Here is a 25,721-nt window from a genome sequence, read left to right as displayed (position 1 = left end):
GTTTGACATAAAGAGTCATGGTGTTGTCATCGGACTTAGTTTTGAGTACTTGACTTTTATTGGTGAAAATTGCATGCGCGAGGGCCCGTTCATCGCTGCTTGCAGCTTTAATTATGTGTTTTAATTCATACGTACCGGGGCAATGTGCAATGCAACACGCACTTTGTATTTCACACAACTTGGATCCTCGCAGTACCATAATATTACTATCGCTGGTATTTCATTATTGTAACGTGCATTTTTGGCTCAAGTCACTTTAGATACAATCCATGCTGCTTTTAAGAATGATTGGTTGAAAATATGGGTAAAAGGTTTTACAATAGTATCAATTATATTTTTGACTAAGGTCATGTCTATATTTGTATAGTGAGTTGATTTTGTATTTTTCAGATAGTTAACAATTTTCAATATTTTTTGTTCATTAATGTAAGCAATGAAGATGGAGTGTGGATTCTGATCAAAGAGACCTTCGTCTAAGCCAGGGGTCGGCAACCCAAAATGTTGAAAGAGCCATATTGGACCAAAAAAAACTAAAACAAATATGTCTGGAGCCGCAAAAAATGAAAGGTCTTGTATAAGCCTTAGAATGAAGACAACACCTGCTGCATGTATCTATATTAGTTATATTGGCCTACTATCAAAATGACCAAGTTGGTTTCAAATACATAAGAGTTCACATACCTGCATAAAAGCGCAGCTCAATATCGATCACATCACATGACTCAGCACAATAATTGAGCAGCTGGCGCTGAATTTATGTCCTTGATTTGCTGATCAGTGATGTTGCGGCCATTTTAATGGCCCTTTCCTTCACTGTCTTAGCCACCTTGCCCCGTGTGAATGTGTATGAATGTTTGGTGGTGGTCGGAGGGGCCGTTTGGTGCGATATGGCAGCCATGCTTCTGTCAGTCTGCAGGGCAGCTGTGGCTACGAAGAACGTAGCTACTACCACCGGTGAGAATGTGTATGAATGAATAATGATCTCTGTAAAGCGCTCTGGGTGCTATATAAAACCAAGTCATTATTATTATTTTGTAATGACGGAGAATAGATAGATTTGATTTGATTTAAAACAGCTTTTTAATAGACAACAGTAAAGCAGGAACAGGTGAGATGGGTCTGGTGGCTTCGGCGTCTCACTGCTCGGCTCCCATAAGTCCAGAATCCAGAATCTTCTTCTTGGTCATCTGCATCTTTAAGGACGACTTGTATTCTTTCAAAAAGGAGTTTTTCTTCTGGATGTTTATCTTGATCTGAAAAAGACAGAATGTGACGTCGACCACCTCGTATACATCAGATCTGCGTTTACATGCAGTCAAAATGTGACGGGTTATTCGGGTTATTGCTATTATTCCGGTTCCTGAAACATTGGGAATAATCTGTTTACATGGGTGAGCAAACAGGGTTATCCCTGTTTACATGGTGATTAATCATTTGGGATATCTGGATCAAACCAGCAACACACGGAGAACGTCATGACGCAATTCCCCTCATTTCTGCTTCTTCTTCCTGTATCCAAATCCAAAACAACAACAACAATAACAGCAGCACGGTGGATAATCAACAGCCCAGTAGAAGTCGCCGTTTTCAGCGTCTTCCAGCGGAGCTTGATCTGGTCTGGTGTTCCTACAAATCCTGCCTCACGCCACTTTTGGCTCACCTTTTTATAAATCTGGCTATCCCGGTACTTTCTACCGTCTACAAATGCAGAAATGTTCATATCTTTCATTAAATTTATGAAGTGATTAGTCTCCTCCTGGTCTTGGTTTCTCCGTGTTTATAAGGCCACGTTCAGACTGCCAGCCAATATCCGATTTTTAGCCCATCCAGATTGAAACTGGATGACTCTTTTGAAGTCTGAACAGTCCCAAACCGCATGAGATCCGATTTTTGCAAACCAGATCGAAACCACCTCTGGGAGGTAGTTTCATATCGCATTCATATCGCATTGCGTGCGTGTCAGTCTGAACAGCTCCAAACACTCAGATCGGATATGACTGTCCCAGACGCTCCAAACCACCCGCCCATTTCCAGTTGTGGAGCTACTCATCCTTTCACAGAGAGCATGTACAATCTCTGATGTCACGTCAAAAACTATTATTTGTAGTTTGAGTGTTGCAAATTCACATTACAAATCATGTTTTAAAAGCAGAAAAAAAAACGCATTTCCACGTACGGTGCGCGTCGCCGTACCCTACGCCGTAGGCTCTGCGTTGGTGTAACGCGGAACCATAAATCAGCCTTCAGTCGCGCTGTGAGCCTGAACCTGCAGCCCGTCAGCTCATCAGGAGGAGAGTTTAAAGAGCGGGGCTGCCAGTTGTTCATTGCTGGTTCGTTTTGTTAACTCTGAGCTTTGTTGGTTGGTTTGTTAGTTTGCTGGTGGTTTTGTTCTGAACACTTTTCTCTGTTTCTCATTTTGCTGGGACGTCAGGTCCCTCCGCCGAGACACAACTTTTGCGGTATGCGTTCATTGTTATGTCTAAAAATGATGCGCAGTGCCGACACAATCAGAAACGGTACAGATATTTTGGGATTTTTTTATATATATAAAAAAATAAAATTATAAAAAAATAAAGGATCCCCCTAACCTTTGATCGGGTGGGCAGGACGCACGTATTGTTATTGTTTTTGATGTCGCAATTACATGACTTCACACAATACACGCGCTGGGTGACGCCTCCACTCCGACGCCGTTGCTACGGGTTGCTTCGGGTTTTTAAAAACCGGAATATGAGCAAATTCCAGGTTTCAAAGGGGTTATTGGTGTTTACATGGCCGTGCAAAACAGGGTTATTGACTGCATGTAAACGTAGTCAGTGACACCGTGTCCTAACTGCACTGCACCAATAGAAAATAAAGCAATGGAACTGATTTTGTCGCTGACGCTCGCTCACATGCAGTTATTAGGACACGATGTTAGGGACGAACCTCCTCCAGCTGCTCCTCCGTCTTGTGGAAGTACGGCCCGTCCACGTCCACCACCCCTCCCACCTGCTCGTACAGGTTTAGGGTGGCCAGCTTGATCTGGCCCAGCTCCAGCATCTTCCTGGCCGCTGTCTCCTGGACGTGGTTCCACTGCTTCTCCTGCAGGGGGAGACAGAGCAGCTGAAGGAGAGGCTGAGCCAATATATATATATAAACGCAGAACAGAGCTGAGCGTAGGGAGAAGAGACATGTAATCTGATCGCGCAATCAGTGGGTTTACATGGGAAGTTTAATTCCTCTTTAATTCAGAATTCAAATTAAATCCGATTTAAATTGAATTAAATTAAAGATTACCATGTAAACCTAATTCCGAATGAAAATGGCCATTCCGAATTAAACTTAATTCCAAAGTAAGTGGCTGGTTTATTCCGATATTAAATCCAAATAGAATAATTCCGCGATCATGTATAGGCTGCGTCCGAAATTGCATACTTCCACCCTAATGAGTAGCAAAAACAGCATGAGATTTTTCATTGTGTCCGAAACATTAGTTCGTACTCAATAGTATGTACTATCCATACTCATTCTGGAGAAATGTATTAGTGTGGATTGATGGACACTAGCTAAGCCGAAACTTCCCACAATACAATGCAGCGGCATTTGGTTGCTAAGTGACACGTATAATATTAAGTATAATAATATTATTATATAATATTAATATTATAATATCCGTTTATAATAATATTATATAATGTAATTTTGTTTGGGCCAGGATAAACGGGAAAGAGCGGAGCGGTGCTGCTACTGCTGCTGTTACACGTCACTTCCTCCCAACGGCAGGAAGTGTCGTTTATTTGACTCATACAGCCAAACTACTGTATCTATACTTACAGTACAATTGTTACTATTAATAAAGGTTGTCAAGTTAAATGGCATGTCGTTATATGGTCGCACCTATAAAAAATAATTTTTCGCTTAAGGCCCCAATTGGGTCAGGGGCTGACCGGGCCACTGATGGAGGACGACTGGTACCCAGATCTGAGTGTCAGCGCTGGCCTCCTCCAGCTCCCCCTGCAGCTGGAAGACCTGGTTGTTCCTCTGCAGGCAGAACAGCTCGTGGTCCTCCTCCATCTTCAGCAGCTTCCTCCTCTTCTGGATCAGCTGCTCCTGCGCTCTGCTCTCCTTCTGGTACAGCTGGTCTTGGAAGTGCAGCAGGTTCTCGAAGCAGCCGGTCAGCTCGTCCACGTCCTGGAACTGCAGCACAGCTGGAATCAACGCCATGGTCGTGCATGTAAAACTCAACTTAAATTAAAGCTGCAAGCAGCGATAAACGGGCCCTCGCGCGGCTGGCCAACTTCCTGTTCGGTTTCGGCCATGGCGCCAAGAGACTTTTCTTTAAGTTGTGCAATCATACAGGTGTGTACCGATTTTCTTGCATGTACGTCAAACCGTATTGTGGGGCTTGAGGCACAAAGTTTTCTAGGGGGCGGCGTTGAGCCGTTAGGCCACGCCCATTAATGCAAAACATTAAATACCACATTGCTTGGTGCAAAATTTGGTGACTTTTGGGGCACGTTTAGGGGGGAAAAAGGCCCTCCTTTCGTCAGAACAATAAAAACGAAAAAAAAATTCCTACAGATACAATAGGGCCTTCGCACTGTCAGTGCTCGGGCACTAATTAAGAAAACAAAAACAGCATGTAGGAACAAACATCCAAACCCATTGTGTATCAGTGATGGGAGTTAATCTATGGAACAACTGCAAAGATGAAATGAAGATATTATGATCATACTAATCCATTATTTTTAAATTCTCATATTCTGAAGTTTAGAGACTTTGTTTATTATAGAACAATGCAAATCATGTTTAAAGCAAAAAAATAAAAGCAGTCAAGTACAATTTCGAGAAAAAAGTTGAAATGTTGAGAAAAAAGGGGAAATTTCGACTTTATTCACAAAATTGTATTTCAACATTAATCTGGCCCCCCCAGGAGTCTCACCTTGGTCATGGGGAGCGCCTGCTCCAGGAAGTCCTTGAACCTGCTGCATCTCTTCACCTGCCGCTGCAGCTGCTGCCTCCTCCCATGCAGCTGGTCCAGCTCCGCCCTCAGCGTCTCCATGGCAACCGTCGTCTCCTGTAGCTGCTGCTCAGCCTCCCGCTCCGCCGCCTGCAGTTCCTCATCATCCTTCTGGTGCTGGACAGAAACCAGGGACAGAAACCAGGGCCTTAGATTCCCTCGGTTCACCAGAAACAGAGGTGTCAAGTAACGAAGTACAAATACTTCGTTACCTTACTTAAGTAGAAATTTTGGTTATCTATACTTCACTGGAGTAATTACTTTTTTTACTTTTACTGCTTACATTTTCACGCAATTATCTGTACTTTTTACTCCTTACATTTTAAAAACTATCCAGTTAAATTGCTCCATTCGGATAGAGTGAATTTGGTTGTGGTTGTTTCAGATGTTCTTGTCCAGTTTTGTTCTTACATCCGTTGCCCTCAGATTCCTGCAACTAAACTTGGATGTACATTCCAATAAAGGTTAGGATAAAAGATAAAATGCATCTGAAGTTTGACTTTTTGCACCATTACAATACTTATAGGCAACTAGTCATCATATCTTCTGCTCTGAAACACATGTTAATGCTCAATAGTACACATATGGTTCTTTAATATATTTGCATTATACAAAGATGCATTCATTTTCAATGGCTTTTGTCCTTAATGGCTTTTTACATTACCCCTTACATTACATTTACTTTTATACTTAAAGTAGTTTTGAAACCAGTACTTTTATACTTTTACTTGAGTAAAAAACATGAGTTGATACTTCAACTTCTACAGGAGTATTTTTAAACTCTAGTATCTATACTTCTACCTGAGTAATGAATGTGAATACTGAAGACACCTCTGACCAGAAACCAGGGACAGAAACCAGGGCCTTAGATTCCCGCGGTTCACCGCCGGTTCACCGCCGGTTCACCGCCGGTTCACCGCCGGTTCACCGCCGGTTCACCGCCGGTTCACCGCCGGTTCACCACTGCAGCCGGTCCTGGAGGTCGTGTGTTCGGTCGTACCTGAACGAATTGATCAAAGATCAGCTCCCGCTTCTTCTCTATGTTCTTCTGCAGCTCCTCGATGTTTCGCTGCAAACTCTCCGACACCTGATTAAAAACACGGAAACAGAAACACTGAATCACAGAATATCTCTATCTATCTATCTATCTATCTATCTATCTATCTATCTATCTATCTATCTATCTATCTATCTATCTATCTATCTATCTATCTATCTATCTATCTATCTATCTATCTATCTATCTATCTATCTATCTATCTATCTATCTATCTATCTATCTATCTATCTATCTATCTATCTATCTATCTATCCCCACTTCTTCCTTTTCAATGTCACAGGCCATATCAGGACATTAAATTAATACATAAATAAATAAAAATCAGATCTTTACCAAGTAAATGAATGACATTAAAAATAAGGAAAATGCCATAATAAAAAACAAAACATCGAGAGCAATTAATTAAATAATTAAATAAATGAATTTCTTTATCGTCCTCCAAACTGACGCTGCAGCTGTTTTAAACAATGTTCAGGTGTTTAAGTTATTTAAGCTTACCATTTAAGTATTTAAAAAAAAAGGTATATCTATATACCTAATATATCTAAACAGTAACCGCAAGATATCGCGAGACTTGGTAAAAATCTCGAGCCAAGTAAATCCCCGCACCTGTTTGCGCTCCTCGTACGTGATATCAGCTTTCTCAACTTGTTTTTCTTTCTCGAAGAGTTCTAACTGGCGAGTAAAGAAGTCTCTGTCCGTCATCCCGCAGGGCCGGAAACCCCTGGAAACAGAAAACGGAGTTACGGGCAGAAAACGCTCAGATTTTACCTTCAGAAAGGCTCTGAAACCGCGAGGACTGTAAAACTCACTCTAAAACTTACTCTAAAACCGGCCTGCTCGTTAGTCTGGAAAACATGGTCCTGGATGGAAGTTCACACCAACTTAACAAAGTAAAACCGGAGTCACTTTAAGTTTCAAGCGTCGGTTGCAAAGCAACGGCAGCGCCGGCGCGTCTCCTCGTTTCCATGGCAACCGGCTCCTCGCTTTTAAAGGACCAGTTTCACAAAACATCGTATCCCTGACAACAGAATAACAAAATAAATGCAAAAAATGCTTAACATATTCCTAACGTTATTCGGAAGTTGAGACACTTCGAAAGCAGAAATTTAACGACTATATTTGTATTTATTTTATTTGTATTTATTTTATTTTATTTTATTTATTTTATTTATTTTATTTATTTTATTTATTTTATTTATTTTCATCCATCCATTATCTTTCCCGCTTTATCCCTTGCGGGGTCACGGGGGTCTGCTGGAGCCTATCCCAGCTCATTTTAGGTGAGAGGCAGGGGTTACACCCTGGACAGGTCACCAGTCCATCACAGGGCCACATATAGACACACAAACCATGCTCACAATCACACTCACGCTCACACCTACGGGCAATTTAGAATCATCAATTAACCTAATATGCATGTTTTTGGACTGTGGGAGGAAGCCGGAGTACCCGGAGAGAACCCACGCAAGCACGGGGAGAACATGCAAACTCCACACAGAAAGGCCCCTGCCGGGCCTGGGAGTCGAACCGGGGACCTTCTTGCTGTGAGGCAACAGTGCTAACCACTAAGCCACCGTGCTGCCATTTTTTATTTTATTTATTTTATTTATTTTATTTATTTTATTTATTTTATTTTATATTATTTTTGTATTTTATTTTATTATATTTTATTTGTTTTATTTTATTTTATTTTTATTTATTTTTATATATATTTTTTTTCTTTGATTCGTTTTCCACCAAACACTCGTATTTAGAAAAAAGGCAAAATATGCCATAATAGACGACTTATAACAAAATAAATGCAAAACCACTTAAAGTATTCCTTACCTATTCCTGCAGTTGAGATTTAAATAAAAAACTTCGAAATCGGAAATTCATCAATATTATATTCTTGCTATTTTATTCTTCTCTGATTCGTTTTCCACCAAACACTCGTAATATCGTTTAGAAAAAAAGGGCAAAACTTATAATAATAGACCCCTTACTATTTTTATCGCACCATGGCGGGTCAATCCACAACCGTTAACCTTTACAAAAAGTATTTTATTTATTATTTCGACTGGTTTCCGGGTTTCCTCCGTCCTGTCATCAGGACGGTACTGCGCATGCGCGAGCTCTTCCCCAGCTGTCTGTTGACAAACGTGACCGAGCTCCAGTTTCGTCTTCAGGTCAAACAAAATGCAACTTTACGGACTTTTCTCGACAGAGCGGCCCGTGGCGTGAGAACCTGCACGAACCTGCGACCCAGGTGAGAACTTATAGGTGGTGTTTGGGGGGCAGAGAGGTTTGTGAGGGCACGGAGAGCAGCTCGGAGCTAAAGAGGTAGCAGCAGCTGCTTTAGCTGCATGATCGGCTGAATGGAGCTCAAACATGCAGGAGTAACAGAAACTGTAATAACTAAACTCAGCCTTCCTACGGGGGCTTGAAATCCTTGAAAGTGCTTGAATTTCAATGTTGTGTTTTCAAGGCCTAAAAAGTGCTTGAATTTTAGTTTAAGTGCTTGAAGCAGTGAACTTTCTAAACCAATAAGCTCCTCATACTGTGCAATATTCTATATTCTCTATCCATTATGTGCAATATTCTATATTCTCTAACCATTATGTGCAATATTCTATATTCTCTATCCATTATGTGCAATATTCTTTACTCATCTATGTGCAATATTCTTCCATCCATTCAAGTGCAATATTCTTCCACCCATTCATGTGCATTATTATTCTCTCATTCACTCATTTTTATAGTGTATATATATTTATGTTTCCTGTTTTCTCATTTTGTTTTTTACACAGTCTTTGTTTACATAGTCTTTGCATGTGTGCACTTTTACGGCTGCCTAATCTAATCGTACCAGTATAATGATAATAAAGGCTTTCTATTCTATTCTATTCTGAAAGTACTTGAAATTATAACTCTGTCTTTCACAAAATTGCAATCAGACTGTATAGTTTAGTTATTACAAGGAGAAATAAAATCAGTAAGATGAAACATAACCTTTTTTATGCTTTACTTCATTTCATTATTTTCCTGTTTAGTGGATTTTGCATTCATACTTGCACAAACACAAACTCAGCCTACGCTGCTGGAAACACTCCAAACATTGTAGTGACGCTACCAAATGTTCACCTATCATAACCCAACACAATACATTGTATATGAGCTTTCAAATTTTAACATTTCACACCTTGAATGCCTTGAAGGCCAATAATATTAATATCTTTTTAGTTTTTATGAAGGACATGGTCAAATGTAATAATTAAAATGAAACCGGAGAATTTGGCATCTCAAATGTTTCTGTTTCAGGTTTATTTAGAGACTGAGACATAAAAGGATTTCGAGTACAACTTAATATTTTCCAGAGGTAGAAACAGAAATAGAAGCTTTCTCCAGACAAAGCTGGAAGTGTATTACAAGGAGAAATAAAATTAGTAAGATGAAACCCAACTAGATGTTTACAGCACGATACAATGTACATAATTGTGATAAAAAGCGGAAAAAATAATTGAGCATATATATTCCTGTAGATATTTTAACCCAGCGATAAGGTGCTTGAAGATTTTGAAAATGACCCTTGAAAAGTGCTTGAATTTGACCTCAAAATGTGTAGGAACCCTGAACTAGGGTCGCCACCCGTCTTTACGTTAATTGGGAATAAAAAGTTGCGTTCCGTATTGAACCAATACGGACATATATCATGCTCTTATTTATTGATGTCATAATATACATTCAATAATTCAACTAAAAAAGGAAAAACTAATACATTACAGTCTCATTACATGCAAAGCAAGATATGTTAAACCTTTATTAATGATAAATTATTTTGATTAAAAAATTAAAAAGAAAATATAAATAATACTATAATAATAATTATAATTGTTTTAAATTTATTTTTATTTTTTATTTATTTATTTATTTATTTTTTAAATTCTTTTTATTAATAATACATGTATATTAATTTATAATTTATATCATAAATTAAATTAAAATTTACACAATTTTTTTTATTTTATTTACACCATATTCTAATTTTCCGACCTTCACCTGTAGGTTATATTCTAAATCTGGGCTGATGTGGACATATTAGCATAGGAGGCTAGTTCAGTTGCTAGTATGGTTGTCTGTACAGTCGTGCAAGTTCAATGCAATTAAAGCACTTTGGACTTTAAATCAAAGCATTTTGTTTTTTCATATAAAATAAATACATTTCTATGCAGTTTAGAAGTTTTGGGGATGTCCCTTTTTTTTTTATGCCTGAGCTGCTGAAATCGGGGAATCCGTTATTTCTATTTCTGAAAGGTGGCAGCCCTAGCTGCTCACTGTCACTGTTGTTTTTAAGTCTTCTGTATTGTGGTTGTTGTTGTCTTTTATATCGTGTATGTTGTTGTCTTTTATATCGTGTATGTTGTATGTATAATTTTATGGTACTATGGTCCTCTTCTCGAGATGTGTCTCTAATAAAGTGTGAATTGAATTGAATTGTCAGACTGACGTATCTGTTTAATGTTGGCGCTTTGGTCTGTTCTTCTCCTCTTATAGTGTCTAAGTTCATGTCAGGGCTGTATCAGGCTTTGAGACTTGACTCAGTTAGACGGTCGTGTGTACTAATTGTTTTTCTTGTTTACTGATTAATCAGTGACGTTTCAGTGATGTTTCAGTGTTTCATGGATGTTTCAGTGTTTCGTGTTTCATGGATGTTTCAGTGTTTCAGTGTTTCATGGATGTTTCAGGGATGTTTCATTGTTTCTGGGGTGTCTAGGGGTGATTCGGTGTTTCATGGATGTTTCAGTGTTTCAGTCGTTTTTCGGTGGTATTTCAGTTTTTCAGTGGGTCGCTGGTGTTACAGTGTTTCAGTGTTTCAGTCATGTTTCAGTGTTTCAGTCATGTTTCAGTGTTTCAGTCATGTTTCAGTGTTTCAGTCATGTTTCAGTGAGTCACTGGTGTTTCAGTGTTTCGGTGTTTCGGTGAGGGATCCAGGAAAAGCCACGGTGGAATCCGGAGCCTGGAAGTTGTTCCGGTAGCGTGAGAAAACCGGTCTGACCTGAATGTTTCTCCCGCATCACGTGACGCTCCAGCGCCCTGGATGAATGTGGCTGATCCGGCAGCCGGGCGGGTCAAACCGGGGCCGGGCCCAGGCCGGGCCTCTGGAGCCTCGTGATTCAGTACCAGGTCCAGACCTGCCAGATCCGGCAGGCTGGGCTCCTCTGGAATCCACTGTAGACCCGGAACTAAAACATTATCAGTCCCTGCTGATAATGTTTAACTCTCAGCCTGGCTCTTATCCCGGCGTCACATGACTGACTGGGCATCTTTTCCTGGTCACATGACTGCCTGGGTGTGTCTTTACTTCGTCAGGCTGCTCCATGAAATGGCTGAAAACCTTCACTGTTTCAGTCAGTTATCTGATTAGATGCATATAAAGACTCCACCTGGCCAAAATGCAAAAACGTTACACCCATTTTGTTGCTTAAGCTTTTATAGCATTTATAGTTTCCACTGGCTCAAGGTCCAGACGTTTTCTGTCATACAGGGCTGCATTCATGTTTGTCAAGGTCTGTTGCTGAAGCATGAAGGGTCTGCAGAGATGACTCAGTCAGGCGGGTCTGAGCTGCACCAGAACCTGTACTATTTTATTTTATACTAATTCTACTTTTAGGGGACCTTAAAGGGGACCTATTATGGCATCTAATACCTATTTTAAACAGGCCTTGAATGTCTTAAAAAAAACAAGCTTTTGATTGTTTTTGCTAAATAAATGAGAAATTCAGCCTCTGAGCCATGTCTTTATCTTCCCATTCTCTAACCTCATTATCTATGCGGGATTCTGAGTGGGTGGGGCTATGATAATGAGGCTCTGTGCGGATTGGCTGCCTGAATGACGCGATACACCGCTACGAAAAAATGGCGGAAGCTCCGGCCAGCGGAGTTAGTTGTTGTTGTTCCGGCCAGAGTTAGTTGTGGGCGTGGTTTCACGCATCGCTCCCATCATTATGTAACGTCAGGAGCAGAATCTTATTGGCTCGTAGATCCACATCACACTGGACGGCTCATCCGGGCGGCTGTACAGACACTGAAGAATTTGGTTGCTTTCCTCCTTCTCTGAGTTGGCAGGCTGAGGGGAGACCACTTTATATATGTTAAAGCAAGAGAAAACCTGCTTTTCAGAATGTATTGAAGGAAAACACCACTCCGTGCTGCTTTAATTTCGTTCCTTTGTGCCAGATGTATAAATACCAGCAAGACTAAAACATTCCTGACCTGGAGCAGCAGAGGAGATGAGGAGCTGCAGGAAGGATTGTTCTCAAACTTGATCGTAATCATTAAACATGGTTTCAGGTTTATGGATCCGCTCAAAACAACGGGTCCAAGTCTTGTTTGGAGCCGTGTCATAAACCTGGATCAACATTATAAAAGCCGGCTCACACACCGGTGAGGGTTCAGACACCAGCTGTTGTTTTCCAATTCAATTCAATTCAATTCAATTCAATAAAATTAAATTCAATTTTATTTATATAGCGTCTATTACAACAGAAGAGTCTCTAGGCGCTTTCCAGAGATCCAGAAGGGTCTCCACAACCCTTATTATTGGTGCTGGCAATAGGAAGACACTGGTTCTCCAAGATGACACTGACCCGTGTCCTTTGAGCACCGGTATTAACGAGTTCACTGCAGGGAGTTGCACCGTTGGAGGAGATGTAACGAGTAGCTTCCTCGTATGTCCAGTAACGAACTAGGCAATAAACCTTATTCTGATTCAGATTGTGATTCTGAGGTGCAACACCAGCTCATGACTGTTCATGTCAAAACTCCTGGTTGCTGTGGACGAGTTGAAACATCTTACACCCTTTACATGGCATTCAAACAAATATAACCATTCTAGATGGTTATTGGAACTTATTCCAAGACTTTTGTACTTTTTGGAAATATCGCTGGTACCTTGCCCGGATAAACCGGAGGGTGGTGTCAGGAAGGGCATCCAACATTTAAAGAAATATATATTAATAAGTTGGAAAAGTGATGATTCAAAGATGTATTTTTGGTTAGTTAATTGTGTTAAATTGAACTTTTGTTTCTTTTGTTGTTTGACTTTTTATTTATTTATTTTCTTCACGTTTATGAACTGAACTATATAACAAGCGTCTTTGAGATCTTTTAGAAGCGCTATATACATAAAATTGATTATGATTATTATTATTATGTAGGTCAAATAAAGTTACCAAATATCTGAATTTAGCTGGGAAACATTTAAGCAGATGACTTTCAAATGAAATATTTATAGATCCTGAATAATAAATCGTGTGTGTGTGTGTGTGTGTGTGTGTGTGTGTGTGTGTGTGTGTGTGTGTGTGTGTGTGTGTGTGTGTGTGTGTGTGTGTGTGTGTGTGTGTGTGTGTGTGTGTGTGTGTGTGTGTGTGTGTGTGTGTGTGTGTGTGTGTGTGTGTGTGTGTGTGTGTGTGTGTGTGTTAGGTGACAGCAGTCATGCTGAAATGGTTCTCCGGCGAGGAGGGGGAGCCCGGTCCCGGAGTAAGTACCCGCCTCCTTGGCTTTCATTTTTTCTTTAACAATATCTTTATTGATTTTTTTATTCACACACACACACACAGGATATTATTATTATAAAGGACATTTTACAACAACTTTTGATTTAACAGTCTTAACCCCTCCCATCCAAACCCACATCCATCTCCCTTTGTATCTCTCTTCTTATAAGATCCAAAAACAAAGTAGCATTTGACAGTATTGTAAGTACAGTCCAACGGTACCTCTAGCAAATTAAAGATATACCAAACAAAACTTACACATAAACAGAAAGCCTCCTTATCTTTCATTCCTCACGTTGGTGGAGAAACCGCGTTTATCAGGCTGATCTGGCGTTCATCGTCCAGAGATAATATCTAGAGATGCACCATATTGAAATTATGACGATATCTGATATTTTCAGGGTAACATCTGTCGATACCAATTCCGATACATATCCTTGAATAATGTTTGATGTTTTTTTTATCTGTGTTGTATTTATTTCCAAGGGACTGCAGATGCAAATTAGCCTACGGCTAACTCTGGTGCGATGCATCAAATGTTTAAATTTATGTTTTTAATTGCACATGGTCCCTCTCAAATAAAATCTAAGTAAGTAAGATGCTTATATTTGTATTTTTCATATTAAAGTAGCACCGGCTAGGTGGGTTATAACAGGGCTCTAGGTGTAAAACCAGACGGAGGAATCAGCATCTTCCACTAATAAAAATGGTTGATTATCCAAAGCAATAAACTCCATCACTTTAGCCTTTAATGCCTTTACCTTCAAGTTGTAAGTAACTCTCCAACAGACGACTGTGTTGAAGTGGGGGAGGGGGGTTCACTGCATCAGTCTTGCAGGATGTTTTATGTGATTATAAATCCAGACTTTTACTGAAACTGAAATTAAACCTAAATGTTCAGACACTTGTACCGGGGTGTCGGCCATCATGTGTGCAGCGTTGATTACTTACAGCCTGTCCTAACTGCACGCGAGCGGCCGACTATCGCGTCGCACTGCGTGACATCGGACGCTGTCTGTCCTACTGAAAGCGTTATGGGCCCCCAGGTTATTTTGATTGACAGCTGAAACTCGCCTTTTATTCACCGCACGACCCGCCCGTGCGCTCCTGAAAGAAACTCCTAAAGATCTCTTAAAAGAGTAAAGAGACGAGTAAAAGATGGGTGAGTACTTGTTATCTTCCCACGTTTGTACTTTCTAAACAGAAAACAAGCTTGATATTGTGATATTTAAAGGAGCTTGAGGCAGGATTGAGGCAGGATTTATGAAAAAAATTCGTATACGTTTTAAGTTTTCTAGTAATAATGTCAGATGAAGCGTTCCAAACCAAAAAGAATGAGCCCTCTAGCGTATCTCTCCGTTGCCTTGAACAGGCTGTGTGCTGCAAAATGTGCTGCAGTGCTGGGGCCGAATTTCAAATGACGCTGCATGCGCGTTCTCCTGTGCCGGCTTCGCTGTTGGCTGCAGTACCCCCGACGGCCGTCGTGGTGAAGGGTGGCGCTATAGAGTCTCATTTCTTAAAAGGAGCCTCAAGCTCCTTTAAATGTTCTTCTATTTTCTTCCTGTCACTCGCGTTGAAAGCCGGTCATGGATGAGGAACGGCTGATCCTGTTAGTTGAAATGAGAAGTTATCTCTATGATTCCTCCTCATTTCACTACAAGAGCCTCAATAAAGTGGCAGAAAGAAATATTATCTTATTATCTTATTCCATTATCTTATTCTTATTTCTTATAATTATGTTTCTTTACCGGAAATTACATACAATGTAGCCAACAGCAAGTCGGTTAAAACTTCCAAACTTCCAGTTCTCTGTCCATCTCCCTCCAGCAGCTGCCACTTTATTGAGGTTTTTGTAGATAAATGAGGAGGTATCATAGAGATAACTTCTCTATTTAACTAACTGGATCAGTCGTTCCTCATCCGTGACCGTTTCCTACAGCGCTTTCAACCGGCTTTCAACGTGAGCGACAGGAAGAAAATGGAAGCAGGACGTCCGACAAATGTTCAGCTCAAAACGGCGCGACGCAGCCAGTTAATACAGTCCAATAGAAAATAAAGCAATGGAATTGATTTTGTCGCTGACGCTCACTCGCATCGCATGCAGGTATGACAGGCTGTTACGTTCACACAGCGTTTACCGAGCATCATTTCTGATCCGCGGAGGCCCAGCATGCTTTGCAGCTCCACATCCAGATACACTGGAATTAGTCCAACTTAACATGGTTCAGCTGGGCCCTCCGTCCAGCAGGGGGCACCGCAGCCTAGAAGACCTTGAATTAAAGCTCCCGTCTGTGCTCAGGGCCCCGGTCCCCCCTCCGGCCCCCCCGGGGACGGACAGGTCGCCGTGGAGGAGATGGAGGAGAGACTGATCCAAACGGAGCAGCTGGTCAACCAGCTGAAGGACATGATCCGGGAGAAGGAGGCAGCTCTCCGGTCCAGGGACGAGCAGATCAAGGTGAGCAGCGTGACTGACAGGTGGTTGATGGGTGATTGACAGGAGAACAGTGTGGATGTATGACATCAGGGTCAAATTAAACCACAATCAAGTCTGTGTGGCCAGGTTGGGCAAGTTTCAGCCTAATTGGGCTGAAAAATATAAATCTGGGCTGCTTTTCATGGTTTTTACTAAATATTTAGGAAAAATTATTAACAAAAACGTTTCCATTATGTCAGAGAAAAGTAGAAACTTACACAATAAACTCACTGATATTTTATTTGCTTTAATCTACTTGTAGTCTTTGTTTGGAGCCTGGATTTTTGGGGGGGTGTCTTTAGTGGTCTTGAAATGTATTACGCATTTAATAATTGACGGTTTTATCATAGAGAATGTTTGATTCGGGCGGATTTTATTATTTTGGTGGGAACCTGTCAGATCTGGCAACCTCGACCTCAGCGCTGGATTTCTTAGTCTTTTTTTAGTCTTAAATTTAGTTTGAAAATGGTTTTAAATCTACCTTGGTCAGACCTGTAGACACCGTGTAAATGTTTTTTTAAACTGAATTAAGATTTTTGCCAAACAAGAGCAATACTTGTATTCGGTGACCTTTGACCTGACGGAAACTCTGCTCACTTCATGTAGCAAGAATGTTTAATTAAAACTACTTTAAACATCTGGATGCTTACCAGTCCTGTAAAGATCTGCTCAGTGATGAGCAAATCACACCAGGATCAAGTAAATGATTAAACCATCAGGTCAAAGTGCTAAACACGGGAATGTGAGTCACACATCTACATAAAATGGTTAGTAAAATGGGAAGTGGCATCTCTGTCGTTAGAATATGCAGGACATATTTATCACTAAAGTCAACTAAATTAATAAAACAAGCTTTAATCTTGTGGACTCTTGACTGCTGCCCAGTGCTCTGGTCAAACGCCACAGCAGACATGATCAATAAACTCTAAAAAGCAAAATAGAGCAGCTCGCTTGGTCCTGGGTTGTGATTTTAGAACAAGTGTATTTAAAATGCATAGAAATCTCAGCTGGTTAATGGTAAGAGAAAGACTACTTTATTCTTTACTAATATTTGTAACAAATGTATCCATATCAAAAACTATACAAAAACATTATGTTACAGTTCAGAAAATCATAGCTATAGCACAAGATGTGCTCTCAGAGGGAACTTTACTGCCAAAAATAAAGAGCAACTCTGGTAAAAGAACGGTGATTTACAGAGCTACGTCTGCATGGAAACCACTTCCACTCCCTCTCTTTAAACTATTAACATAAAATAATTCAAATTAGTAGTAAAGAAACATCTCGAATAGATAAATATAAAACTTATTTAATTATTATTCAATAAATAAAGTAGATAGTATATGGGTATGTGTTTATATAGATGTATGTATGTATGTATGTATGTATGTATGTATGTATGTATGTATGTATGTATGTATGTATGTATGTATGTATGTATGTATGTATGTATGTATGTATGTATGTATGTATGTATGTATGTATGTATATATATATTTATAAAATGGTTATTGGTGCAAACTATGATAACTATAAAATGTATGAATTTGTTGATGTTATAAAATGTATGAATATGCATTATTTTTATTTATATCTACATGTTAAATGGAATTACTTTTTTCTTTATTTTCTGTTTTTCCTTTCTTTTTTTTTTACATGCTACCTCTTTAGGTTTGCTTTTAATTGTTTGTTGTAATGTTCTGTGTATTATGTGTCGGACCCCAGGAAGAATAGCTGCAGTTTTACTCTAGCTGATGGGGATCAGAATAAAACTATAAACTATAAACACAGGAGCATGTGGCTCCTCCCACTTTGGTCTGCTGGCTCCGCCCCCTTGCAGATGTGCATGATGTGGTCATGTGATCTAATAAAAGCCTTGAACATGGTCTCACCTGTGTCTCAGGTGGAGAAGGAGGCGGCCGAGGCCCGGATGTCCAAGCTGCGTCTGCAGAACAAGGCCAAGGTGACGTCGCTGACGACGCAGCTGGAGACGCTGAGGAGGCAGACGGGAGAAACTAGCAGCCCCAAACACGGAAAGAAGGTCTGAGCGCGCTCAGTACAGAGGGGGGGGGGGGGCTGTCACTCATCATGATCTCTAGTGTTGTTGTTGTCAGCCTGTTTTATTTTTAGTCCAGTCTTTGGGTCCAGCTATCATTTTAGTTTTTATTAGTTTTAGTCACGTTCATTCTCCTTTTAGTCGTGTCAAGTTTCAGTCGACTAAAAGCATTTTAGTCTTATTTTAGTCAGAATTGTCCGTTTTACAATTTTCAAACAAGGTTATCTTATTATTATTATTATTATTATTATTATTATTATTGTTATATTATTGTTACTAGGGATGCCCCGATACCATTTTTTTTTCACACCGAGTACGACTACGAGTATTTTAATTTGTGTACTCGCCGGTACCGAGTACCGATCCGATACTTCTACCACAAAAATAACTAGGCTGAAAATGCAATGAAAAATGCAATGAATTGGAAGACAGGTTTTATTTGCAACAGAAATTCAATTTTAAACAAAACTCGGCCGGCTTTTCTCCGCGCTTTAGTCTCATAGCAGGTACATCAACTGCGCATGTGCGGTGCTTCACCTGAAGCCGTCCGTGTGAAACAACATAAACAATCAAATAGAATTTAAAAAACAGGCTAAATTAAATGATGTTACACACTCTTGTACAGTAGATGGCGGTATGCACCTTAAAGTTGGTTGCGATCCGCCAATAAAACAGAGAAGAAGAAGAAGAACATAAACAATCCCATTGCTACATTCCGGTTAGCCGCTAGTCGGCGTGGTGAGGAGAAGAGAGTGATACCCGTGAGTGAGACTGACAGCGCTGTTTCAGGCAAGATAGCGACAATTAATGCAAGCGAGACGTCAGCAGTGTGGACATATTTCACAATAAGGGACGACGACAGAAGCAAGACAGACCGCGGGCTGTCGGCGCGGCTAACCTGCTAACGCGGCTAACCGGAATGTAACAATGGGATTGTTTATGTGGTACGGTGAGTTACGTGGTGTTTAATAAAGTTTCCTGTGAGTAAGGGTTATACTCAACCGTCCAGTTTGTATAATTAAGGAAGAACAAACTGAAACACGGAACAGCTGGCTGAGCAGCAGCAGCTCTGTGGCTGCTGCTGCTCAGCCAGGTTGCACATTCACCCGGGGAGCCGTGGGGCGGCTCAACGTCTCCCCCTAGTGGCGCTAACCAGTAACTACAACAACAATGAAGTATCGGTGCGTGGTATCGGAGAATTTTTGCGAGTACGAGTATATGAGAGCAGTATCGGCCCCCGATACCAGTATCGGTATCGGGGCATCCCTAATTGTTACCTTATAGACTCAAGATTACATTCATTCCAGATACAGAAGACTTTACAACAAGAGTTTACAACACGTTTATTTTTCTGCATTTCTCCCCGTCTCTTTCTTTTTCAACGACACATTGGGTTTTCTTTTCCACGTCTATGTAGGAAAGTGTATCCAAAGTCTAAAGACTAAACTGGTTTAAAGACTAAACCAGAGGAAACTACTGAAAACATGGAGATTAAAGATCTTTGTTATAACATTTCTTCTGGTTTTGGTCAACAAAAATGAAGACACATTTTAGCAGAGTTTTTATTTTGTATTATATATTTAATTATCGTTATCGTCACATGACCAGCATTTTCGTTGCGTCTCGTTTTCCTCAGGTGATAAAGGTTTGTTGATGACGAAATTTAGTCATTATTTTCATTGACGAAAGCGACTTTAGCTGTCACTCATCTGTCTCCTTCAGGGGTCGGTGGAGGGGGGGAGCGAACAGGCCAACCGGGGGAAGATCGTCCTGCTGAAGAAGAAGGTGGAGGAGCTGGAACATCAGCTGTCTCAGAAAGACGGGGAGCTGGAGACCGAGGTGACGTAGTTTCCTTCACCGGCCCCCGAGGAGCCGGAGGGAAAAGCTTTAACCCCCCCGTCTCTTCCAGAGGGACGAGCTGGCATCCCAGCGGCGGCGAGGGGAGGACATGGACGCCCTGCTGGCGGAGAAGGAGGCCGTCATCATCCAACTGCAGCAGGGATTGGCTGGAGCTGGCCCCGCCCCCGCTGCTCAGCCCCCGCCCCCACAGGTGAGTCATGGACTACGTTTCCATGCAGTCAATAACCCTTTTCTAACCGGAATATGAGCAATAACCCGCACGGCCATGTAAACACCAATAACCCCTTTGGATAACCGGAATTTGCTCATATTCCGGTTTTTAAAAACCCAAATATGACCCTTGGGTTACTCCTTTTTTCTAACCCGAATATTTGCTCATGTATAGCCTAACGGGATTTCCCCATCAGAAGGAACAGAAATGTGTTTTCTGCACATATTATTTTCGCAACACGGAGAAACGCAAGACCAGGAGGAGACTAATCACTTCATAAATGTAATGAAAGATATGAACATTTCTGCATTTGTAGACGGTAGAAAGTACCGGGATAGCCAGATTTACAAAAAGGTGAGCAAAAAGTGGCGCGAAGCAGGATTTGTAGGAACACCAGACCAGATCAAGCTCCGCTGGAAGATGCTGAAAAAGGCGACTTTTACTGGGCTGTTGATTATCCACCGTGCTGCTGTTGTTGTTGTTGTTGTTTTGGATTTGGATACAGGAAGAAGAAGCAGAAATGAGGGGAATTGCGTCATGACGTTCTCCGTGCGTCGCTGGTTTGATCCAGATTTCCCCAATGATTAATCACCATGTTTACAGGGATAACCCTGTTAGCTCACCCATGTAAACAGAATATTCCCAATGTTTCAGTAACCGGAATATTGACCATAACCCCAATTTTGACTGCATGGAAACATAGTCACTGTCAGGTGATGAGGTCAGGGCTGAGAACAGGGTCTCACCTGTGCCGTTCCCCCCTGTGCCGTTCCCCCCTGTGCCGTTCCCCCCAGGAGGACGTGGTGCAGCAGCAGCTGCTGCAGAGTCTCAACAGGAAGGTGGAGGAGGCGGAGGAGCGTTACAGCCTCCTGCAGGAGCAGGCCAGTGGCCTGCAGGGGGCGCTGGCCGCCGCCACGCAGCAGTACGAGCAGAAGGAGGCCATGTACGAGCAGAACGTACGTATGAGACTCACTCACCACAATTCAATTCAATTTAAATCAGAATCAGATCAGAATCAGAATCAGCTTTATTGGCCAAGTTTGAACACGTCAGACAGGGAATTTGAATCTGCTTATTTCGCTCATTGAACCCAGATTTAAATATTAGCAAGCAGTAAATAGACAAATGACAACTCTTATTAACATATATACAATAAAAAATTCTTTCTTTCTTTCTTTCTTTCTTTCTTTCTTTCTTTCTTTCTTTCTTTCTTTCTTTCTTTCTTTCTTTCTTTCTTTCTTTCTTTCTTTCTTTCTTTCTTTCTTTCTTTCTTTCTTTCTTTCTTTCTTTCTTTCTTTCTTTCTTCTCTTTCTTTCTTTCTTTCTTTCTTTCTTTCTTTCTTTCTTTCTTTCTTTCAAAGAAAACAAAACAGTTCAACATAGCATGTAAAGAGAGAAGAGAATTGGACCCAGAACAGAACCTTGTGGAATGCCATTCATGACTTTTTTGTGTAGGGCAGATTTATTGTTAGTGTGTACAAACTGAAATGGGTCTGATTCAGTCTCCCGGTGATGGTTCCAGATCCAGACCTTCAAAGACATCCTCCTGCAGAAGGACGCCCAGCTAGCCGAGGTCCGGCAGACGCACGAGACGGAGCTGTTCAAGCTGGCGGCAAAGTCGGACGCCAGCGCCGACCTGGAGCAGGTGATGCAGGAGGCCGAGGGGTGTCGCTCCGCATTCATGCTAACTAGGGTCGCCATCCGTCCCTTGAAATACGGAATCATTACCTAATTGGGAATTAAAAGTTGCGTTCTGTATTGAACCAATACGGACATATATTACGCTCTTATTTATTGATGTCATAATCTACAGGTGAAGGTTGGAAAATTTTAATGTATTGCAAAACTTACTACAAACGTAGTAAATTCAACTAAAGGTGAAACAAATATATTATTTCCCACTACATTCAAAGTGAGATATTTCAAGCCTTTATTTGTACTTTACTTTTTGGTGAATATGGCTCACAGTTTATGAAAACCCCAAATAAAAAATCTTCATATTATGAAATCAATAAACAATTCAATCATCAAAATTATAACAAATACAGGTTTAAGACATCTTGCTTTACATGTAATGAGACTATGTAATATATTAGTTTCACTTTTTAAGTTGAATTATTGAAATAAATTAACTTTTACACCATATTCTTCACCTGTATGTATATTATACATCTGGGCCTATGTGGACATATTAGCATAGGAGCAGGGCTCCAGACTAACTTTTTTCACTAGGAGCACAGTAGCCCCTAACTGAAAATTTTTAGGGGCACAATCAGAAATTTTAGGAGCGCACATCGTTTATCGACACGCTAACCAAATTTTTACATTTCTACTACATTTCAGTGTATTAGTAATACGTATTTCATAATAGATTAATGAATTACCACAATGTGCTGTTTCAAATGCAGTGTTACATTTTATTGTGCACTTTTAAAGATGCCGCAACATAAAGTAAACTGACAGCACCATTGCTGTCATTATATATATAAAAAAACATACATTCACATGATAAAAAAGTGCTTGGTAACAAAGTGCTTAGTAACCTTTCAGCCATGAATTTAACTGTTAAACACAGTACTTAACAAATCTACAAATATTGGGGGTACTGGCCAACAACATTCCCCTACTTGTGTCTTTACTAAAACCCTGAACTTACACCAGTTGACCAAATTCACTGCCTTCACTCAAATAACTAAGGATCCTAAGAAATATTCTTATTTCTAACCTAAAAATGCCATTACACCTGATATCACACATCACTTAAAAGGTTAGGTGTTTTTCCCACGTGTTAAAATTTAACTTTCATTTGTGTCAAGCAAATTTTAAGTTCTAGTTACGTTTTAAGTTAGAGTTTTGGCAGTGTTCAAAATAAAATTATGAGACCTGCTGTATTGGAGCACATTTTCTTTTAGTTAAAACTGTAGCGGGGACAGATGTTTAGAGAAACCTATGTATGTACCGGGTGAAGGCTGATTTATGGTTCCGCGTTACAACAACGCAGAGCCTACGCCGTAGGCCCTGCGTCGATTTAAGGCGGAACCATAATTCAGGCTTTAGGGGAGCATATCGGAGAACAACCCGAAGAATATAGAGTGGATTAAAAATAAAAGTTAAGCACTGAGCTACATGTGTCTCCCGTCTGGGCCATTGCAGACTCATTGCCTGAGCAAGATGTTACTAAAACCAAACATATCCGCCGTCTCTTTCTTCTAACTTTATGTGCGCGCCGCGGCGGCAGCGCGTTGTGTCGCATTAAATATGGTCCGGGCGTAATACCTGCTTTGAGCTGGTGAAATTAAACGAAAAAAAAAATAAATAAATAAATAGATCCCCCAACTCATTCCCTTTCACACTCATTGGCCTGCAAATATGAGGGTTCATTGAGGCACCCCTTCCACGTTTAATGTGTAAAAAAATTTACTGGTCGCACGTGTGCGAGTGGACATGAAATTCAGTCGCACATACTCAAATTTTGGTCGCAAAATGCGAGCATTTGGTCGCAGTCTGGAGCCCTGTAGGAGGCTAGTTCAGTTGCTAGTATGGTTGTCTGTACAGTCATGCAAGTTCAACGCTATTAAAGCACTTTAAACTTTAAATCAAAGCATTTTGTTTTTTCCATATATAATAAATACATTTCTATGCAGTTTAGTAGTATTAGGGATTTCCCTTTTTTTGGCACCTGCGCTGCTGAAATCGGGGCATCCCTTATTTCTATTTCTGAAAGGTGGCAACCCTAATGCTAACGCTAGTTCTCCTCCGCAGCTCCTGAAGGCCCTGAAGCAGAAGCTGCATGAGAAGGAGGAGGTTCTGCTGGGAAAAACCCAGGTGATCGACGTCCTGCAGGGGGAGGTGGACGGCAGGGACCAGCAGATCAAGGTATGTGAGACGCTTCAAACCTCTGCCCTGCCGGCTGATGTCTTGTCCCTGTGGTAGACTTGTAGTTAAGACCAAGGCCACGTTTACACAGCGCCGGGTATTTACAACAACAAAACATTCCTTTTTTGGGCCAAAACAAAAAAATACCAAAACTTGTGATGTAATGATGGATCTTTAGACATACGAATCGATTATTAGGAATTAATAGAGAATCGATTTAGAATCGGAAAATCGATTTTTTTGCACTAACAAGTGTTTCCGACCCCCCAGGATCTGGCGGAGCGGCTGCGCCGGCTGCAGGTGGAGCGGGAGAGTCTGGCGTCCAGGATGGAGGCGGAGAAGCACGTGATGCGAGCGCAGCTCCGTGACCTGATGGAGAAGCAGCAGATGGAGGTGCAGCGGCTGCAGCAGCAGCACGAGGCCCGGGTGGAGCTGCTGAGGACGGAGCTGCAGCAGGAAATGCAGCAGGAGCTGGAGCAGCTGCGGGTAGCTGCGCCGTCGCTGCCGGCTAGCGCCGACGCCCCAGCCACCGATCACCCCGACCCCGCCTCCTCCCAGAGGATCGCCCAGCTGGAAGGTTTTTATCCTCAGTGATCGTCTCTGTCAAGTGTGTTTTATTAGAGCACATTAAAATACAGTTACAAATTTACAGTTTACACACATCAGTGCGCATAGAGTAAAGGTCATAGTGTACTTTTTTTGTTTTCTTAGAACATACTAAATGAAGAACGTGATATAAAATGTGGAATGCAAAATACAAAGAAAGAAAAATAGCAAAGAATAACAATATATAAATTGAAGCTGAAGCAGCGATGAACGGGCCCTCGCACCCCCCGGGTTCCCCCCACATTCCTAGGTCAATAATACTATAAAAAGTGCCTTTGCTGTTCACATAAAACTCAACTTATCATCATAAGCATATCAGAAATGACACCATCCACGACTCTCTATGTCAAACCATTCAAAAGTTATGGCAGAAAATAGGAACAATCAAATATCGACCAATCAGAAGAAGGGGCGGGGCTAATTTGCACCAATTATGGTCAAGGACTCAAAACCGAGTCCGATGACACCACCCACGACTGTATGTCAAACCATTCAAAAGTTATGGCAGAAAGTAGGAACTATCAAATATGGACAAATCAGATGAAGGGGGGTGCGCTTTTTGGCGTCTATCGTCGCCACGGTAAAGCTTTTGACTGAGAAAAGTAATGCCCATCGTTGCAGGTTGGAGACGCACATTTTGATGTATAACACACCTGGGTGTACGATACGGTTCAGGTTCAGGCCGTATTAACTGCCGAAGGAATGGCATAAATTACGCCAAAATTACATGATTAATTCAAAATGGCCGACTTCCTGTTCTGTTTCGGCCATGACTCCAAGAGACTTTTCTTTAAGTTGTGACATGATACAGGTGTGTACCGATTTTCGTGCATGTACGTCAAACCGTATTGTGGGGCTTGAGGCACAAAGTTTTCTAGGGGACGCTGTTGAGCCGTTAGGCCACGCCCATTAATGCAAACCTTTAAATATCAAATTTTTCGACAGGCCTGGCTTGGTGCAAAATTTGGTGACTTTTGGGGCAAGTTTAGGGGGGCAAAAAGGCCCTCATTTCGTTGGAAGAAAAACGAGGATAAAAACGA

General features: G+C 41.1%; 2 protein-coding genes across 5 annotated transcripts in view; one reads left to right on the top strand and one right to left on the bottom strand.

The window, feature by feature from the left end:
* Positions 1-1,081: 1,081 nt before the first annotated feature.
* LOC133464557 (coiled-coil domain-containing protein 42 like-2-like) lies at positions 1,082-7,039 on the bottom strand. The gene is made up of 7 exons (XM_061746614.1): positions 6,887-7,039; positions 6,672-6,786; positions 6,003-6,089; positions 4,925-5,119; positions 3,958-4,179; positions 2,929-3,084; positions 1,082-1,253 (listed from the first exon to the last, which is right to left on the bottom strand). The coding sequence occupies exons 1-7, from the start codon at positions 6,919-6,921 to the stop codon at positions 1,137-1,139; spliced, it is 927 nt and encodes a 308-aa protein (XP_061602598.1). The 5' UTR covers positions 6,922-7,039; the 3' UTR covers positions 1,082-1,136.
* Positions 7,040-8,185: 1,146 nt separating this feature from the next.
* LOC133464534 (centrosome-associated protein CEP250-like) overlaps positions 8,186-25,721 on the top strand; it is a 57,087-nt gene continuing 39,551 nt past the window's right edge. For all 4 annotated transcript variants that reach the window (XM_061746592.1, XM_061746602.1, XM_061746584.1 and 1 more), the window contains exons 1-10: positions 8,186-8,313; positions 13,527-13,583; positions 15,900-16,055; positions 17,977-18,114; positions 19,852-19,968; positions 20,039-20,179; positions 20,995-21,156; positions 21,722-21,844; positions 23,962-24,075; positions 24,346-24,652. In XM_061746592.1, coding sequence (XP_061602576.1) covers positions 13,539-13,583; positions 15,900-16,055; positions 17,977-18,114; positions 19,852-19,968; positions 20,039-20,179; positions 20,995-21,156; positions 21,722-21,844; positions 23,962-24,075; positions 24,346-24,652 — 1,303 coding nt within the window. In that variant the 5' untranslated portion in view covers positions 8,186-8,313; positions 13,527-13,538. The remainder of the gene's footprint in view (positions 8,314-13,526; positions 13,584-15,899; positions 16,056-17,976; positions 18,115-19,851; positions 19,969-20,038; positions 20,180-20,994; positions 21,157-21,721; positions 21,845-23,961; positions 24,076-24,345; positions 24,653-25,721) is intronic.

This window comes from Cololabis saira, chromosome 2 (genome assembly GCF_033807715.1).
Source record: "Cololabis saira isolate AMF1-May2022 chromosome 2, fColSai1.1, whole genome shotgun sequence".
NCBI classification, from domain to species: domain Eukaryota; kingdom Metazoa; phylum Chordata; class Actinopteri; order Beloniformes; family Belonidae; genus Cololabis; species Cololabis saira.
This window is presented reverse-complemented; position numbering and strand designations above follow the sequence as displayed.

Coding starts and splice junctions, on each gene's coding strand:
- LOC133464557 (XM_061746614.1), bottom strand. CDS start 6,921: ATGTTTTCCAGACTAACGAGCAGGCCGGTTTTAGA. Junction 6,787..6,886: donor ACGAGCAGGCCGGTTTTAGA/GTAAGTTTTAGA, acceptor TTCTGTTTCCAG/GGGTTTCCGGCCCTGCGGGA. Junction 1,254..2,928: donor CGGAGGAGCAGCTGGAGGAG/GTTCGTCCCTAA, acceptor TGTCTTTTTCAG/ATCAAGATAAACATCCAGAA.